Raw genomic sequence first — 18,888 nt, forward strand, 5'->3', positions numbered from 1 at the left:
TTGTTGGTAGTAGTCAAAGTTCGTCAGGCGTGTACTTTTTTACACAAATCATCCTGTATTGTAATTTTTGATAACTACGGAGTTCTTTAAAGAAAAATGCATATTGGTCAAAATTTAAGATTTGTTTAAATTAGGAAAAAATTGTTTTTGTTTTTTTATTTTAATTACAAAAACAATAAGAAACCCACTACAAAATTATTGACTTCTATCAAATAAAAGCTAAAGTAATAAAAGATTATTATTTATTACATAACAACAGATAAGTCTATGGCGTTTCAAATGGTTATATTACGAACATAACAGTATAAGTTTTTTTATTACTGTCTTAAAAAGTGTCATCACGTGAAAATATTTTTGTTGGAATGCGATTTTGTTTTTGGAATCACAATTATCAGCTTTATTTTTTTGAAGAGACAATTTATTTAATAATCTTTTTTAACAAAAATTGATTAGAATTATATAAACCCACGATATGCATATAAAAATACAGGGTGAATCTTAATAAATCTGTATATATTCGTTTTCATATTAATGTGCTTCGAAGTAGTCGTTGAAAGAGATACTTTTAAGGTGGCAAACCATGCAAAAATTCAAACAAGACTAACCTCAACCTTCCCTAAAGATTATTTTTCAAATAAATGTGTACTCCAGGTAGCAAAAAATAATTAAAATTAACAACGTAATTAACATAGGGTAGCAAACATGAAGATTTTTGTCATTATTGATGTAATTAAATTTGTTCTGAATGACATTAATGGCATTTTTTATGTGAATCAGCCTTTAAATTAAAAATGCATTTAGATTTCTTCCACCTACTTGATGCATATTAATATGAAAAAGAATATACTTATATAAATTTTCTCTTTCATTGCCGTTAATACGATTTTTTATTAATGCAACAATGTATACAGATGCGCCAGAACTCGCGTTCCAGAGAAAAATTTCAAGTAAGATAAGATACCAGAAACATGGAAAAAATGTTAAAAAAATTCTGACATTTATTTTTTGACATTTGACATTTTTTATGTCTATTTAATAATAGTGATGATCTTGATGTATATGATTTTTTACAATTATTTAATAAAGGTACACAAATTTTGCCAATAAAAGCCACAAATAACATTGAACAGAGTTACAATTTAGGATACTGCTTTCTTGTTTCCTCTTCAAATAGCCTGTAGCAAAAAAAAATTGGAAAATTATTTTCCAACACAAATAACTAGAGTCAAAGTGCAAAATTTAAACTCTCTTAACTTCGAAATTTTTATAGATATTTTTTTAACATTTTTTCAATGTTTCTGGTACCTTACCTTACATAGCAATTTGCTCTGGGCGCGAGTTCTGGCGCACCCCCTGCATTTTTATCTAGACAAAGAAATAATTCCAGTGATCCTAAAACATTGTATCAATATTTTGGAGTTAAATAATATTCTTAATGATAATTCTGCGAGTTTTTCTCTTAGTTACACTTTTTCAGCACTCTTCTATTACCAGGTCAATTTTCAACTTCAAGATCGTAAACATCCTGTGTATTAATACCCACCCTGGGTGTATAAAGTGTCACCCAGCTAAGCGTTGGTCATTTTAGAAATTACAACTTTTTGAAACACACTTAACTTTCTTTTTAAAAATAAAATAAATAATTTAAATTTTATTTTAGGTGGCAACTAAATATTAGATAACTTATGTTATTTATAATAATAATTTTGCGGTGAGCGTTTATTGTTTTATATACCAACAATCGAAATGACAATGAACTTTTCTTTTCGTTTTTTTTTCTTGTTAAATAATTATGATGCTTTTTACTAATCAATTTCGATTTCAATGAAACATTTATTATCGAATAACTTTTACCAAGAATCAGCATTTGTAAATATTTGTTTCTACTGTAAAATGAAATTAAAAAAGTGGAGAAATCTGTGGTTTTCTACTGTCTAGGCATAACACTGTCATTACTCCGGTTAATGAGGGTTCTACGACTAAAATATTCAGTATTCTTCATTCGAAATAACACCATTATGCAGCTGCATGTTGTTTGTGCGTACTTTAACCCAAGTCATTTTTCATAATAACCGCATTTCCTCGCATTTTGTAAATTAGTCGGTGATGGGTGCGCATGTTCTGTGCTTCTTTAACCGTCTCGCAGTCGAAGGAGGGTGAAAAGAAAAATGTATCAGGCTAACATTATGGAGGTGTGCTCGTACTGGCTATCTGCATATGTCCATAACAAGCGCCCATGTGCAAGTGGGCGCTCGAAGTGGTGGAGGCCGCCGACTCTAGACCGTTTTATGTATTCTGAGAGTGTGTATCGTGCTCAGGTTGGCGCAGAGGTCCCGAAAGCGATCTCTTCGACATTCTCCTACCCGAGGGGGACGATTACAAGTTAGTGTTCATAAGCTCGGATAGCTCATCGAAAGAGGAAGATATCGATGACAACGACAGTTCTTCCACCGCCTCCAGTTTTCCCATCGACGAGTGCGACTGGGATTACTTCGAGCCAGGCAGTGGCGCGCGACCTGTCCTAAATTGGGGCTCCCCTTTCGGCTCACCGCTGGTCTACCGGAGGTCCCGGGAGTCGGACACCGGCACCGACGAGGACACAGCCCGTCTGGACTCCCCCGCGTCCTCTCGCGATGATGAACTCCTAGAGCAGCTTCGCAGCGACCGCGCCATGGACGAAGTGGCCCTCCAGTGCGTGCACCAGGTGGAGGAGGCGGCGAGACAGCCGTGCCAAAGCTGCGGCGCCCCCACTCAGTACATACCGATTCCGGTTCCGGTGCCGATCCCGTTTCCGGTGCCGTGGACGCCCCAGGAGGCGCTCGTGCTCTACGGAGCGGAGCAGAACGCCCGATTACGACTTCCGCGCAATTTACTGGCCCTTATCTGGCCCCTACTGAACGCTGCCGAGTCCGCCCCACTGCACTCGCTTCTTCGTAGCGATGCCAGTATGCCGGCGGTTTCCGAGCAAAATAGTGAACAACAGCCTCCGGGACCCAGTGATGAGAAAACCATCCCGCAGGAGGAGGAAATTTCAGGGTATGTCGAGGCCGAAACCAGATACGCTTCATCGTCGGATTCATCGGATAGTGATAGTGACAGTGATAAGCCACGTGTGCACCGGGTCTATAACGTGAACGGGGGTGACAGTCGCGAAAGCGATGATGCGCTACCTAGCAGCAACGTAACGAGTGATTGTGATGAAGATGATGGGAGACATTCGCATAGTTCTGTACGTGAGGATGATATGTCGTCTTCCGGGTCAGCTGACACCGATAGTGATGACACCGGAACGGTGGCCGACCAAAAACCCAAACGCTTTTCTCGCACTTTTGTGGTCAACAAGAACGTTTCCTCGTCATCTAACGAAAGTTCATCCAGCAGTGATGACACCTCCGATAACGATACCGATACAGAAATGGACTGTACGGTAATACTGACCAATATTAAACACCTGAGTGAAGATGTAGTTTATGAAAGTAACGGCGAAAATCCTCCAATTGAAACGAAATCACAAGAAACGAGCGATAAAAACGATAACGATAACGTATCCAACTGTGATAACACGGACGAAAATCAACAAACACCTGTGACGGAGGTGCCCCAAAATCTGGGAGAATACGTGTCGTCGAGTCCGGGCTTGTCCGACGTGAGCGCCGAATCGCTGAATTCCAGTGATGTGGAGCAGGTCCGGAGTTACGAGGATGCGAGTCCGGAGGTAAAATCGGAAGTATCGCCAGGCAATGACCACTCCGGTGAATGGAAAAGCAGCGCGGGGATCCGGTCTGGCGAACCCGTTAACGTAGTGGGGGAGCCGTTGAACACGCGCGGCGACGGTGAGCGGGCAGGTGCGCTAGTCACCGGAGAACCGGACTTTTGCACGTCACGTCATGCCGCTCGTTACACTAGCCTCGTCATGATAACACAAGAACCCGCCCCTTCCTACCAGCAAGTGAGCGTCATCACGTCCGACACCACCACCCTGGTACCCGACAATGACGTCATTGTCAGGCACACCAACTGGCAGGAGAAAAACGACCACTTCGCGGAGGGACGACCAGCTGGTAAGAACCTGACACCCGCCAGTGGCGCATTTACCACTCGGGGGGCCAAGCCCAAATGTCACTTCCACAATTTACAGAAATAATTTTGTGGAGAAATAACACAGTGTAAACTTTACACACATTTTTAGTTTAATTTTTTAAATTTTTAAAATAATATAATTTCTCAATAAATAAAAAAAAATCTCCTTAAGTGCGCCACTGCCCCCCATTGCGACTTTGGCTCGCCCACTAAGACAAAGAATCGTCATGCTGGTTGGCAATGCTGTCACGCTTTTGCTTCCAGATAATCAGAGCCAACCTGGAGAGAGCGTTACGGTGATAACTGGCGGCGAGACTCTTTCAGCTTTCGAGGAGGGGTTGGCCGATGACGACTCCTGGGTCGAGAATCTAAGTCACGACGAAGACGATTCGCCTACAGACGACTCCACCTCCGGCGAAGAAGTTACTTTGACTTGTTCCGCAGCAATCGATCAAGAAGATGAATTGCGGGGTTATCATCGATCAGCGATCGATTTTACTTTGCACACAATAGTCGAAGAAAGCTGTGAGGAAAGTGAAGTGGAACAGTCGCTGACTAACAAAGACCAAAAACCCAGTTTAGCTACAGACCTAGAAAAGTACTTCTTTTTCCGACTCGGGGATGGAACGACACAATCGATTAATTCGAACCGTGAAGATGCCTTTTCGGAAACGAGCAGTATTTGCAGCGAAGGTTTGGATTCTTTGGGTGGGTCTGAGGAGCCCCCGCAGCAGAATGATGCCGATATGGCAGATATGGCGTCCTCCCGTTTGGAGAAATATTTCCTTCATGGTTTCATGGGTTTTACAGCGGGACGGCGAGATTCTGATGGCAGCGTTGGGAGTGATAGTGAAGGAAGACCCAGTCCCGAGCAAAGGCGAAAAAGACTTGTCAGAGCTCGAGGAACGGGGAGATCTCATTCATCTTCTCTAGATAATTTATTAGCAAACCCGGACTTGTCAGGAAATGACCAAATGAGTGAAGTGCAAAATTCAGAAAACTCATCAAGTTCCGACTCCGATACGTACGATGAATCAAACAATTTTGAAAAATCTGACGGTCAGTTTGACACAGTTAAACGAAAGAAAGGCAAAAAACAGAAAAATTCTAACTCGGTCGATGACTCCAAAGGTCTAGAAACGACACAAGAAGTTAACGAGACAGAAAACGTATCGGAGGAAGATGAGGAAGGGCATAAAACACCACAACCGGAAATTTCACCACTACCGTCCAATTTAACCACCAATAAAAACCAGCAAAGTAGAGATAGCGGATTTATCGGCAGCTGTGATGATTTACTAAAGGAGCAACGCGAGAATAGTACACCCGAATTGCCAAATAAACACGAATTAAAATTAGAATTAGAGAATATTAGTGAAGAGAAGAAAGTTGATGGTAGATACACACCGTTGTCGACGCCTCCAGCAACATCACTGACACGAAAAGACAGTTTTAATAATTGGAGTTCGGACGAAGAGACGAATTTAATGATGTGTAAAATGAGACAGTTTTTCAAATCAATGGTGGCCAATTCTCAGTGTAACTCGTCTTCCAAACCTACAACCCCCACACTAAACTCGCGTGCCTCCCCTAAACCAGTTCCTAGTCCCCGAGTGAAAAATCGGTGTAAGCCTCCACAGTTAGTGTATTTTGAAAATGAATTAACAAGGCTGATGAAAACTGTTCCCGGTATACGAGACGATCAAGTTCGCGAAATCGTAGAGTATTTGAGTAGTGAAGACACTTGGAGTGATTCATACGATTCCTCTGATTACACCAGTTCTGATTTAGAAGGAACAACGACGAAAACAGCCCTCCAACAGCAAATTTCCGATAGTTGTAAACAAATCATCAACAAGTTCGATACCGGAGTTGATGATGAGGAAGGCGACGAAGGTGATGGAGGAATCGTGGATGAATCCCACGGTTTGAATCGTGAGACTGCGTTCGTATACCAAAAATTAGTGGCATCATTTGAGAAAATGGCAACTGGTGATAACTCCGATAATAAAATCTCGTGCACGCCACATAATTCACCTCCTCTAATCGCCAAGGTTATGCATCATATAGGAAGTCGATTAGTTGCCTTGATGCATGAAGTGTCCAGTGGAGAAAGTCACGCAAGTAATAGCCCGAAAACGCGTCATTACCATCGCCGATTGCAACAGAAATTATCCTCTGCTTCGACGACAACAACAGAGGATGATGACAGCACCTCTGATAGCAACCTACCGGATGCTCTCGGTCATCTCGAGGAGACTTTACCTCCGTATAATTTACTACCAAGGAGTCGCTCCCACGATCTCCTCGTCGGCGAGTCCAAAACCCATCATCAGTCCAGCAGTGGCGTGTCCGATATTGCCGAAGAACGTGAAATTAGTGATTGTGAACGGTTTAGCTGGCGCGGTAGTTTCGAATCGGCTTTGTTGGCAACGGATTCTCGCAATAAACTGTCTTTGCTTGGCGGCGAGGGCTCCGCCTCGGCTTCGGCTCTCGCCATCGCCGCCAAACGCAGATCGGCCGGTGATCTCCTCTTTAGTCATAAAAGTCTCAGCAGAGAGCAACTCGACAGGGTGCGGAGTTGTGGTAGCATCGGGGGTGCAAACAGTGAGGACAAATTATGGGTGGCTTCGACCACTAGACCCACCCGTCGACGGTCCAGCGTCCCTGATGCTACTTGTGGGTCGGGCGGGTCGGCAGATGGGGAAGATGACGACGACGAGGATATCGAAAGCAGATCTACTTTGCCTAGGAGTTTGCAAAGTGGGGCTGCTACCACCAACTCCCTACCCCGTCTTCCGACCAATACACCACCCACCAGCATGCAAAAAGCACAAAGCATGTACCATTTCCTACCACCCAATGCCAAAAGTGCCCGGTATCGGCCGCCTGGATTTAGCAGACTTATCACCACGGTTCCTAAACGCGCGGTTTCTGCTCCGGGGTTACAACCGACGCACCAACGACGCGGTCGACGATCTCAACAACACAATGTTCCTAGTGGTGAGTCATTGGTTTATCGTTATTTTGTCACATGGCGTGCGTAACTGTCTCAGCGGGATCATAGTAAAGTACTTTATTACACAAGTAAAGAAAAGTGAGTGATGAATCACGAGCAGATAATCCAACATTTCTTTACGTGTATAATACAACATTTTCTCGTATAGGTACACTCATAAATTTTTTTAAATAATAAATTAGAAATGTTCAAATTTAGTTGCTGATTTCTTAATGTGTCATTAATTGTCATGAAATAAAAAGCAACCAAAACGATGAAAATTTGATAACAAACGGTCGTGATATATTTAAAAGTAGTAAAGTAAAATGTGTAATGTGTAAAGTCTGTTTTTTTTTTAAATGGAAATGCCAAACCGTCTTAACGTTCGCATCACTAGTAAATTCATTCATGGTAATTTTAATAAAGAAAGTTGGCAGTTCCGGTTTTTTGAATTAATTTGAAAACAATGTCATTAAACGTCAATACAAAAAATCGTCTAAGAAAATTTAGAGACGAAACACCAAAAAAGAAACAAATTCGGTACACTAACAGTTTTTCGAAATTTGGAAACGAATAGTTCGCAAGCAGGAAGTTAGAAAAAGGGCCCGTTAAAATGTAGACGCAATTTGTAATGCAGGTTTGCTAAACATTCTTAATTTTTAGCAAAAAATTGACAAGAATACAAAATAAACATGTATGAGAAAGAACCTCGGAAACAACGCAGTTAAATTAGTGTCTTGTGCATCGTTTTTGAGGAACGAGTTGAAAAAGTAACAATTTTGAAACTAAAAGCTGAAGAAGAATTTATAAAATGCATCAACTTTGAGCTCACGTCAATCAATTACACAAAATTTATTGCCAATGATCATAACACCTACTTGTATCTTTTGCGAAATAACTTTTTTCTGTATATACATCCTTTCTCCTCAAAGTTTTTATAGCAAGAATCTCATTTTTGTCCACAACATTGTACTTACTTGCGGTGTGTTTCTGTCAAAATTATTAGCACTGAATTCTGTCTTTAGACCTTAGGTAATGATGTCTGTCCTCAGGTATTCAATTATAACGCTTACAAAGAACAAACAGGCACACAAGATTCATAAAAGTCAAAATTTTGGCAACGTCTCAATTTGAACACATAACCATAAATTTTTAAAAAAATTTCTAGGAACAAAAACAAAGAGCAAACAAAATTTGTGGCTATGCAACCAATTTTTTCACCAAAATTTTGACTTGGTAATTTAAAAAAAAAACAGACTTTAATTATTGCATTTTTCCATGTGTCATTGGTGTTTTTAACAAATTGCGTGTGGCGGCTTGCCGCCGCGAGCAGTAGCGAGACCCTCTTTTGACGCATCGTATCTAAAATGCACATTCTTCACACTATTCGACCTGAAACAGATTGATGGTGAATTATAAAGTGTTGTTTAAAACTCAAAAGCCCCAGATAACAGAATTTTGAGGAAGAAAATAAAAGTTTTGTGGTATATTACATTAATTTTTTTACTAGTAAGATAAAAAAATCACCAACTGACCATTATTGTATCGAGTAAAATAAAAAAATCAAATAAAACAACATTATTGATATCTATAAGAGAAAAATTATACGGTTTATGCGTAGGTACAATTGCTTTTCGTCACTTACTATTGAATTTGTTTACAATGCATTCCTGCTGTTGATTGAATTTGAACAATCGAAAAATTAGAACCCAAATTGCTACCGGATTGCCCATGAAGAAAGACAAGCACGTGCTTGGGGCATCAACCTGGCCAAAGGCAACACAAATTAAATGTAAAACATAAGCTTTAATATTTTATATGAACCCATATGGTAGTATTAAACATTTAAGTTTTGTAATTTTATCATATCTGTTGGGATTATTTCCCCAAATCCCAGATAACCAGTTGATTAATTTTTTTATTGAAAAATTCTCGGCACCTCATGTCATACCTACTCATTAAGTTTTGATTTTTTCATCTAACAGCATTGTTATTTTTATGCAATAGAACAATAGATTGAGACTTTTTTATTTTGGCATGATGTATTATGTAATCTCTTTGTAGTTATTTCTATCTAAATCTAGTCAATAGCAATACTGCGTTGTTCCATTTTGGTAAAATGGCCCTGAAAAGCCCAATTTGGGTTCATTATGACAGACTCCTATCCTTTTGTTGTCATTTACGGCAGTTTTAGCTCGTAAGGAGGTTATGATTTATTCATTTTCTTGTTGAAAAACACAAATCTGGTATGCAAACTATGTTAATTATTGTTTATTGTTGCAATAATTCAATCAAAAACACGCACGCATCTTATAATTAAATAATACATGCAAGCCACCTTGTTGTTCATTGTAAATTTTATTTTCTAACTTTTACTCAACAAAGTGAAAATTTTATGGTAAAATTAAGGAATTTAAATGCACTTGGCATTTCCACATGAGTACATTGATGAAATCATCAACGAATATTCACGAAGAGTCGTCTCTGTGAGGAGTTACCTATAATGTGTTTTCTTTCAAGTCTCTCTAATCTGACAAGTGACACGCATTAAATAAAAAACTAAGACATTGCTACAAATGGAATTAGATTCCAGAGGAGATACTTGGAATTGACGTCAATAAAAGTTTTCAGTCAAAATTTGTTGTTATTTGTGTGTAACGCTTAACTGTTTAAAACGTTGCAAACAATTCGAGTACAACGTAGCATGTTTAAATACAAACAATTAAAACGTGTAACTTCGGGGTCAACGCTTGAAATGTCAAGTTGTAATGTTCTGTGAAAGTACACGACGTTGCTTTATTGGTCATGTTTACGACAAAAATAACATTTCTGTTTTTGGCCCCGGATCTATTGTTTAAATTGTTCACAATCACTGAACATTTGCCAAAATGCCGATGTTGTCGAATGAGAGATGTATTCTGTTGTTGGCATTTTTAATAGGTCGAATACCTTATTTTGACATCCCACGGAGTGGGAACTATTTGAACTGAAGATTAGTGGGTTTCTATGGCGATCAAGTTACTCGGGTATTCCCAAGAATTTTTTCATTTGTTGGTCAAGAATTTTTTGTTTGATGAACAAGAAAGCACTTTTTGTTCACAGCTGCGGGAAGAAGTTTAAGTTTACCAGGTTCAAAGTTCAAGGCTTGTTAATAAACTTTACTGTTGATTTGTACCATTCTGGTGTAATTTTAATGAGAAACGTACGCACACGTAACCGTGAATGTGATTGTCCAGTATGTGGTACTATTCACGTGGGAATATGGCAAAATGGTAGTTGCAATGGTGCTACAATGAAAATCGTCCCACTAACAAGTCGGAACATGACTATCGGCTATTGCAAGATAACGCTTACATGAGAATAAAGTAGACAAAACTGCACCTTAATTATTAGTTTAGCATCTCCACGGATGTTTCTTGTATAATTTATACACAACAAACAAGTCTATTGCAAAATGTATTTTATAAAATTAAAAAGGGGTACCTACTGAACTTCTTTTATTATTGGGGTAAAAACTGGTTCTAACGTATTAAATCTATAGTACACTCGGTAATTTTGTAAATGTCAGACCAATACCTCCATAAATAATCACCATGTGACCAGAATAAATAGAATAAATAACTAATCAATCAATGCAAAATTTCTAATAACTAATAAAAGTATTCAAGGGTCATGTGGCTCTTGACCAACGAAGGTTTTTCACATCACCTTTACGTATTTTTTTAATTATGTACGTATATACCAAAGTATGGAATTAAACGTTTGTTGCTTAAACTTTTTTCAAATGGCAACTCACTATAAAACTTTTTTTTAGAAAGCCTATGATCTAAGAATAACAACTATCTGCATTTATTCAATTTTTATCGAAAAAATTTCATATAAGTTGAAATTTTGAGAAAAAATCACAACTCAAAAACTAAACAAAATTTCATTCTCAAAACACGATCATCACTTCAATTTGTAATAACTATTTTTTCAAGGCAAATGGTAAAAAACCACTTGGTTTCATACTTTTTATTCACTCTATATGGTAACCGATATTCAAAAATTACAAAAATTCGTTTTGTTTTTAGGTTCGGTATTTTTCACGATTTTTTTGTAATAATTTTAAAATTGGAAAATAGTGTAAAACGATTTTTAATTTTTATGTTAATATCTATTCTTTTTGTGGGTCGACTTTTACGTCTAATTCTGCCAATATTCATATTAATTTTTTTTTCTTATAAACGACAAGTGAGACAATACAAAACATTGTTGGATTAATGGTTTAGGAAAACGTAATAAACATTTAAAAAATTAAGGAATTTTACAAATTTTAGGTCTAGTTTTTTTGTAATTTGTTTCTCCTTTTTTGGTAGAAAAAAATTCATCTTTTTAGTGTTTGAAGTCTTCTAGTCATAAATTTAATTAAAGGCAACTAATGTTTAATGTTTTCATAATGATGAAAACCACACATATTTATTGTGGTCAAAAAAAACACTTTTTATTCATCAATAAATGACTATTTTAGTGGTGCCAATCAGATTAATCTCAGTATAATCGTCAAATTTGAAGTCCTTGACCCGGATTAGCCTTAATTCTGCACTTAATCTTCGCGTAGTCAACTTTCACTTCTTTCTGCAGTGTTATATTAATCGTTTTCGTGGTGTATGTGGGAATATAGAGTATGTCATTCAAACTGCAATTTCTGACACGAAGACATACAAGATACGCCCAAAAGGTGTTCCGTTAATTAATATCAGCTACCACAGCTGGAATCTAATTTATCAATAACACACATCGTGATATGTTTCAAAAATCAGGCTCTTTGAGGCAACTTGACTAGATAACTGGTTAATTGGCTCATAAACCGAAGGTTTTATTAGGCATTGTCCTAAATTTATTGCGAATTAGGACATCCGCTTATGTTTTCAGTAATCATGAAATAAGAAGTGGCGTGAGAGTCGATGTTTGGTTGCTCTCTTGGCGAATGAATCCTGCTTTCACCTTTAATACACATGTGGGTGATCCTTTTTATCAAAATGAAAGAAAAATCCTTGGAATTTCGCAAAAATTTCAACGGATTTGTGACACGAATGGATTTTTGTTGTTTGACTTTGATTGACTGCACAAGGACGCGACATAATATTTCAGTATTTTTAAGGATTAAAGGTGATAGCATTGTGTTGTCATTTAAGTAAAAATTTCCCACCGGAAAAATCGAGATCCGGATATTTAAATTAAATTAAATTGAAGGTGCGTCCAAGTAACACTAATGTACACGCAACACTGGCCTGAAACATTGACACAATTAAACCAGGACTAAACTTGGCTTTTAGGCTATTATGAAATCATAATTGTTAAATTAATAATTCAAGTGATCAGAGACTGGATGATTTTAATTAGTAGACATCTAGTGAAGATTAAGTTTAAGTGGACTTTCTGGTTAACAATAGCCATAGCCTGATGTGATTTATTTTCACAGCGTGTAAGAAAGTTGTGATTAGTAGACCGGTTTTAATTAAAAACTGTTATTCACAACATTGCTTTGTTTGCGGTAAAACAGAAGAGTACAATGAGAAAAACCGATATATGGCATACATTTTGTCAATAAAATTAACGTAACATGATACAAAGCTCTTTATCCCCACTTGTGAGTTTTCCTCGCGTCTGTAGGGGTTTGTTGAAAAATTTCCTAAGGAGAATTGTTGAAGCAATTATTAATTTTTAACGGCTGAATGTAACAATATCCAGTATCATTTCCGCTTGAATTATCCTTCCAAGCGGCTGGTCGATTTGTTTCGTTGATTTTTTCAAGCAACATCCTGTGGATTATTATGGGAAATGGCACAGAAGCCGTAAATTTATCGCTCAATTAATCTTTCTTCATTTGTATGTTCTAAACCGATACAGGATGCTGTTTGTTCACAATATGAACCAAGTGCAATTTTGTAATAGAACTTCTACTATCATTATAGACCCAAGCTGCACTTAGCTATCAATTAAGGGCACTCCTTGTAATTACGTCCAATTAGGTAATTCAAGATCGTACAATCCCACGAATTTTTCAGACTTCTAACATGCGAACTGATACCGTATTTAAGACTCTAACAAGTACAGGTGCATGGAAATGTTATGCATATATTGCATGCGTTTTCCGCTCTGATTCATATTTTTTTCTTTGATTGTTGCCATTTTCAAGATATTAAAATAATGGAAAGCAGGTAAAGTATTGTAGGTTTTCATGAATAATGAGAAATTAAGTCCAGAGTATGATGTAACGGATTTTTCCTGCCTCAATTTAGTTATTATATTAATCTCGTGTTTACATTTCCACGTTTTATAACCTGATTACATATTGAGTACTCAAGTTTTGCAACTAACTTGTAACAGGAAGTAACCTCGAATTGCGAATTCATAATTTTATTTCTGTTTGACTTAAACTGTCCTGTCAACATAAAATATGAATTATCATTTAAGTTGCTCTTAATCGGGTTTATTATCGTGCTTTATTTCAACAATAAAATTAAATTATCGTCAATGATGTTGATTTTGTTATTGCGTCTCACCTTTGTGTCACCTGTTGCTTCAAAATCAATTTTCAGTTTCAGTTATTTTGTTTTAGACGACCGTCAAAAAAAAATTAACACTTTTGTGTACCTTTCAAATTATTTAATCCACAATCTATAGTAGTATGCAGATTGCTAATAATTTTTTGGGGTTGGGAAATTTGTCATTACATCCCGTGGTTGGGAAGTAATTTATGAAGTATTAACAATCATACGATGCATCAACTTTGACAGAAAAGCAGATATTTTATTATTTAAAGAAATATCGTTCTACATAAAATAATATACAAATCTCGGTGGAAATTCCTTGGGCTTGTCCATTCTCGATTGGATATAGGAGCCCTCCGAATAATGACATTTACCACCTCGCATGTAATTTACTATTAATTTATATTTAAATGAAATACTTCAAACAATAGAAATTTGCAATTTTCATTTTTTAATTAAAAATTTTAATTGGAACAATAGTATATTATGTTGTTAGGAGTAAAAGTGATAGTTTGTCTTATGGCAAAACTGAACGTTTATTTTGCCGAACGTAGTGGTAAAAGTAAAAACGCTTAGGCGCAAAAATAGAAATTTTACCACATGGCTGTAAGTTAAAACTTTTACTTCTGACGTTTAGACGTAAAAGTAGTCACTTTTGTGACGTTTGTGGATAAAATATTTTTATTTAACATTTGCCTATAGTGGTATAATAATTATGTATTACTTTTCTAACAAAACACATTTTTTTCTACTCTAGAAATTTTTGAATTACTAGAAAGAGACAAGTTTTCTCTGTTTGTTTTTAAGAATTTCAATTTTTTTAAGTGTAATCAAAAGTGAATGGACTACAACTTGTAAATTGGGTGTGTTTTCTTTGCAAACGAATTATTTTGTTTTATATTTTTTGAATAACAATACAATACTCCAATTTTGTACATCAACTGACGTTCTTTTGATTTATTTTTAAATAGGAGTAATAAAAACCACAGCTTTGTTTGCTTATTTATTCTTTTACTGCAAGTGGGCTTGACTAAAGAGAATATGTTTCAATTTTCTGAAAGGAAACTGGATTTTTTTCATTTTTTTATTTTAGATTTTTGATTTACACAATCAAATAAAAGGAATAAACGAAAAAACGAACCATAATCACTATATTTTTTTCATTTTTTTATTTTAGATTTTTGATTTACACAATCAAATAAAAGGAGTAAATGAAAAAACGAACCATAATCACTATAAGAACAAAATTGCTGTTTTGATATGTTGATTTTTTGGAAGCAGTGGCGTATATTTTCCTAATATTTGAGGAAGGACACAACTGATCTGCGTCCCCTCTGATGTTTGCGCGCATATAGGCCCCGCCCCCCGCCCATTTGAGTACATCTAGCTTTTCCTCCTCTCTAAAATATATTCTGTGAGGATTTAATTAAAATTAATTGGATCTAAACAATAATTAGAAAGAAATCGTCGAGGATCGTAATTAGGAGTAATTTATCGGTTATCTTCTGCTATAGATTAGGAAATTGGTGGTGGTGTGGTAAGAATTTCCGTCGTAGTTAATATTGAATGAATTGCCACCGCATTCGATCGAATTTACCGATAAAGGCTTTTCTATTCAAACCTGCTGAGTTATCACCGGAAACTCAACCGGAATTTAGTAATCTGTAGATTTGTGTTTAATGAACCCAATCAGTCGGTTTTAGTGGCTGTGTTAATTATGGTTATTACGAATAAGTAAAGAAAACCATGGCACGTTTAGTTAACTACAAGGTGAAAGATGAGTCAACGACAACGTATTCAACGTTCGATAATAAAAACGTCAGAAACGAAGAAGAAGAAATTGAAGAATTTAACGATTCGCGATGTGGAAAAACATGGTTTTGTTGCGATTGCTTTAAACGTTGCGGCTCACAAGAAACCGTTTCAGACGATATCGAATTCGCAATGGTTAAGTACGCACAGGTATTACGGTGTTCTAATATCCTGAAATCACGAAATCCGATTTTTTCGGTTGTTATTCAGCTTGTTTATCGACACAACACTCACACAAATATTTGTTGTGGGTTTTAATAGCCTGTTACTGATTAAGATTCACACAATGTAAGTTAGTTTTCCGATTTAGGGTTCGCAAATAGCTCAATCCACGCCTAAAGAACATCGAAGTGCCTTTTTCGGGTTCGGAACGAAACAAGCAATTGAAAGTAAAGTGATTGTTGACTCTGGGGATGAAAAACGCAAAGAAATTGACAAGACAATTTCGAGTTTTTTCTATACTGTTACAGGTATTTCCCATTTGCTTTTATTAACTGTATTTTTCTTCATCGAAGATCATCAAGTCCATATTGTGTGCCAGGCACGTAAACCTTGAGTTTGTGTAATGATGACCTCATCTATATGAATAAGTAATAAATAATTTAATAATTAAATAACTGTTATAATACTAAAGCAGTGGATAAGCAAAATTTTCGGTTTCAATGTTTATTTTAATAAAAATGCAACATTAATATTGTTATCTAAACATAATATTTATATTTACTCTTTCTGAACTGTTCACGGAAGTTGTAAGGTTGACGATAACTTGTTACTGTTTACAAAAACAACAAGAAATTGAACGTTTGTCGGCAAATTTTTGTTTGAATAATCTTAACTTCACCATCTGAATATACTTAATAATGATGAAAAAGTGGTCTTTCAGATAGCATTATTATATTATATGGGTGGGTAATTAATTGCTTTCTCATATGGAACAATACTTGATAGTGTTAATAAACTGTTGAAGGTCAGTTTAAATGATACGCACAAACGAAATTTAATAAAACCAAACTGGATTCTAGTTTCCATTAAACTGTAAAAAATAAATAAAATTTTATTTATTACAACTTAAACAATAAAAGTAGAACTTGTAACTGATCTTATTTGCAGTTATAGTTGTATTAAAAATAAATAGATTTCTGTTATAATGAATTATATGGAAACTGTTTCGAAACCACAGGAAAATTTTATGGGATATCTAATTAAAAAACTACTTAAAACCTCGCCTAATTAATTTTAATTACTATTCAATTAAATCATTTCAGGCAATATGCAGTATGACTAAGCTTTCTTTGCATTTCATCAATTTAAACGTTATGCAGATACTAACCTGAATAATAAATATTATTAACACAATATTGTTATTTTTGCTTGAATGATTCATTTTGCTTTCAAATTAAAAAAAATGTGTGATGTATAGTATTTCGCAATTTTCTAAAGTGTCTACACAGGAATATTTCGATTTTGGAGTGATTCACTGAAGTGAATAATGAAATAGTGAAAAATTACGACACAATAACTGTATGGTATCAAATGAAACTGATAAAATTTAAGCAATAAAAGTAGGCACTTCAAAATATTGTGTTTTGCATTTAAAAATAAAGATTATGTTGTTAATTGATGAGTACATAAATGTGTCGCCCCATTTTATTATCTTATCAATAATTTTAAATAGTAAATAAGTGTGTGCCTATAGGCAGGTGTAAATGACCTTAGTAGTTAAAAAATTAAGCATGAAGCGATTTTAACAGTATAAAGACAATAGATATCCCATTTGAAATGATTATTGCCAATTACGTTAATTGAGTAAGATACATTACGTATTGTTTGCTCCACATGACCTCCTAAGACAGGGTAAACTAGCTCTGTGGGTTAGTTTTTTTTAATAGAAAACCATAAATAGGAGTTGGTAGTCGTTTCATAACAATAAATCAACAAAAATGTATTCAGTTATGTAAACAGAAGACAAGAGCAATTTAAGCCGTCAATTCGCCTGAATTATTATCGATTTCTAGATCATGACTCCAAGTGTACTGTTATTAAAGCGGTAGAATAGTTCACAAAGTTCCCAGAACATTTCTTGTACTGAAAACAAAAGAGCCTTATACTCACTTTCTCTACAGGGAAGTTAACAATGTAGTTTCGCTTCGTCTTGTTGTGAGTTTCGTGGGTGGTTTAAGAAAAAATTCTTACATAAGGCGCTCTAGAAACATACTGATTTTTGTGACATTTATTTTGCGAATTCTTTCCTTTTTACGATTCTAGATCGATAATCTATAAAGTTATTGCTCCATACAGAATATCATAATTTACATAACTTGTTTAGTACCGAACGGCAGTTTTATTGCCTTATTAAATGTCGTTCTGCTTATTCACAATAGACAACCTTTCTAGTGGCCTTTTTTGTTTTTGTTTTAATCCCATGAGTGATTGCTGTTATTTAAATTTATCTCCGAGTTATCGCTTGTTCATATTTTCTACATAATGACTGTTATTACCGCCATTAACATAATTTTACATTCTCGTGTTACAGATGATGTCAGTATATCAGAAGCACATTCATCACCCATGCTCACATCGCGAAATGGGAGCAAAAGCGCTACTCCTAGTCCAGTTGCCCCCAGTTCCAGAAGAGGAACTGGATCCGTTTCCAGTCAAGATTGGTCCAATGTTAATGCAGATGATGATATAGATAGGCTTGTGGTCATACATCAGACGAGGAGCAGTTTGTCAAGCCTAGGGGTAAGACAACATCAAGCGTTAAATTACAATTTATCTCCAGCTGCATTTTCATTTATTTTGAGGCAATAAAACACTCGTATGAATACGCAAGAACACGTAATCTAGCAAAGCATTATTATTACAGCAAAAAACAAAATACATCACTTTGTGAGATCGCTACAGCAAGCATATCCTGTGATAAATTATTAAAGAAATAACGAAAAAAAAAATTACGTGTTTATTTCTTAAAAATCTCCATTCATAATTATTAAAAAATTTAACCCCGAGAATGTTGGTAATGCTAGAGGCGACTGAAGGGAGCCAAGGGCATTTTTATTAGAGAGTTTATTTCAGAGATGCATACAAAACTTTTAAGACAATAAAATGACAAATTTGTCAAATATTTGGTTCAAATTGGTATTTCATTTCTTATTCCCGAGGGAATTGATCAAAATGAAGTGAACAAATCATCACTTTATTCCCTGTTGGGAGGAAATAACATTTTACTTGTTGTCTTTCGAAAATTTAATATAATTATTTAAATTAGATTTTCCATGAAAAAAAGAAAAAGAGCTTGAAATTCAATCGCTAAGCTGATTCATGTGTGCATACGTTTACAGATAAAATCCTCTCAAACATTTCTCGTAAATATCGATTTACCAAACGCAAATTCTTAAAAAATATTCATGTTTTGCAAATATTTTAATTTAGAGAATTTTTCCTAAAGGAAAAATGAATTTT

General features: G+C 35.7%; 1 protein-coding gene across 2 annotated transcripts in view; it reads left to right on the top strand.

Annotated features, from left to right (window-relative positions):
• Positions 1–18,888, top strand: part of LOC123008102 — a 52,609-nt gene that overhangs the window by 30,389 nt on the left and 3,332 nt on the right. For both annotated transcript variants that reach the window (XM_044403716.1, XM_044403717.1), the window contains 3 exons: positions 2,319–4,061; positions 4,345–7,083; positions 17,960–18,168. In XM_044403716.1, the coding sequence (XP_044259651.1) occupies positions 2,319–4,061; positions 4,345–7,083; positions 17,960–18,168 (4,691 nt within the window). The remainder of the gene's footprint in view (positions 1–2,318; positions 4,062–4,344; positions 7,084–17,959; positions 18,169–18,888) is intronic.

This window comes from Tribolium madens, unplaced genomic scaffold, assembly GCF_015345945.1.
Source record: "Tribolium madens isolate multiple individuals breed KSU strain unplaced genomic scaffold, Tmad_KSU_1.1 Scaffold_3;HRSCAF=73;Tcas5.2_LG2, whole genome shotgun sequence".
NCBI lineage: Eukaryota > Metazoa > Arthropoda > Insecta > Coleoptera > Tenebrionidae > Tribolium > Tribolium madens.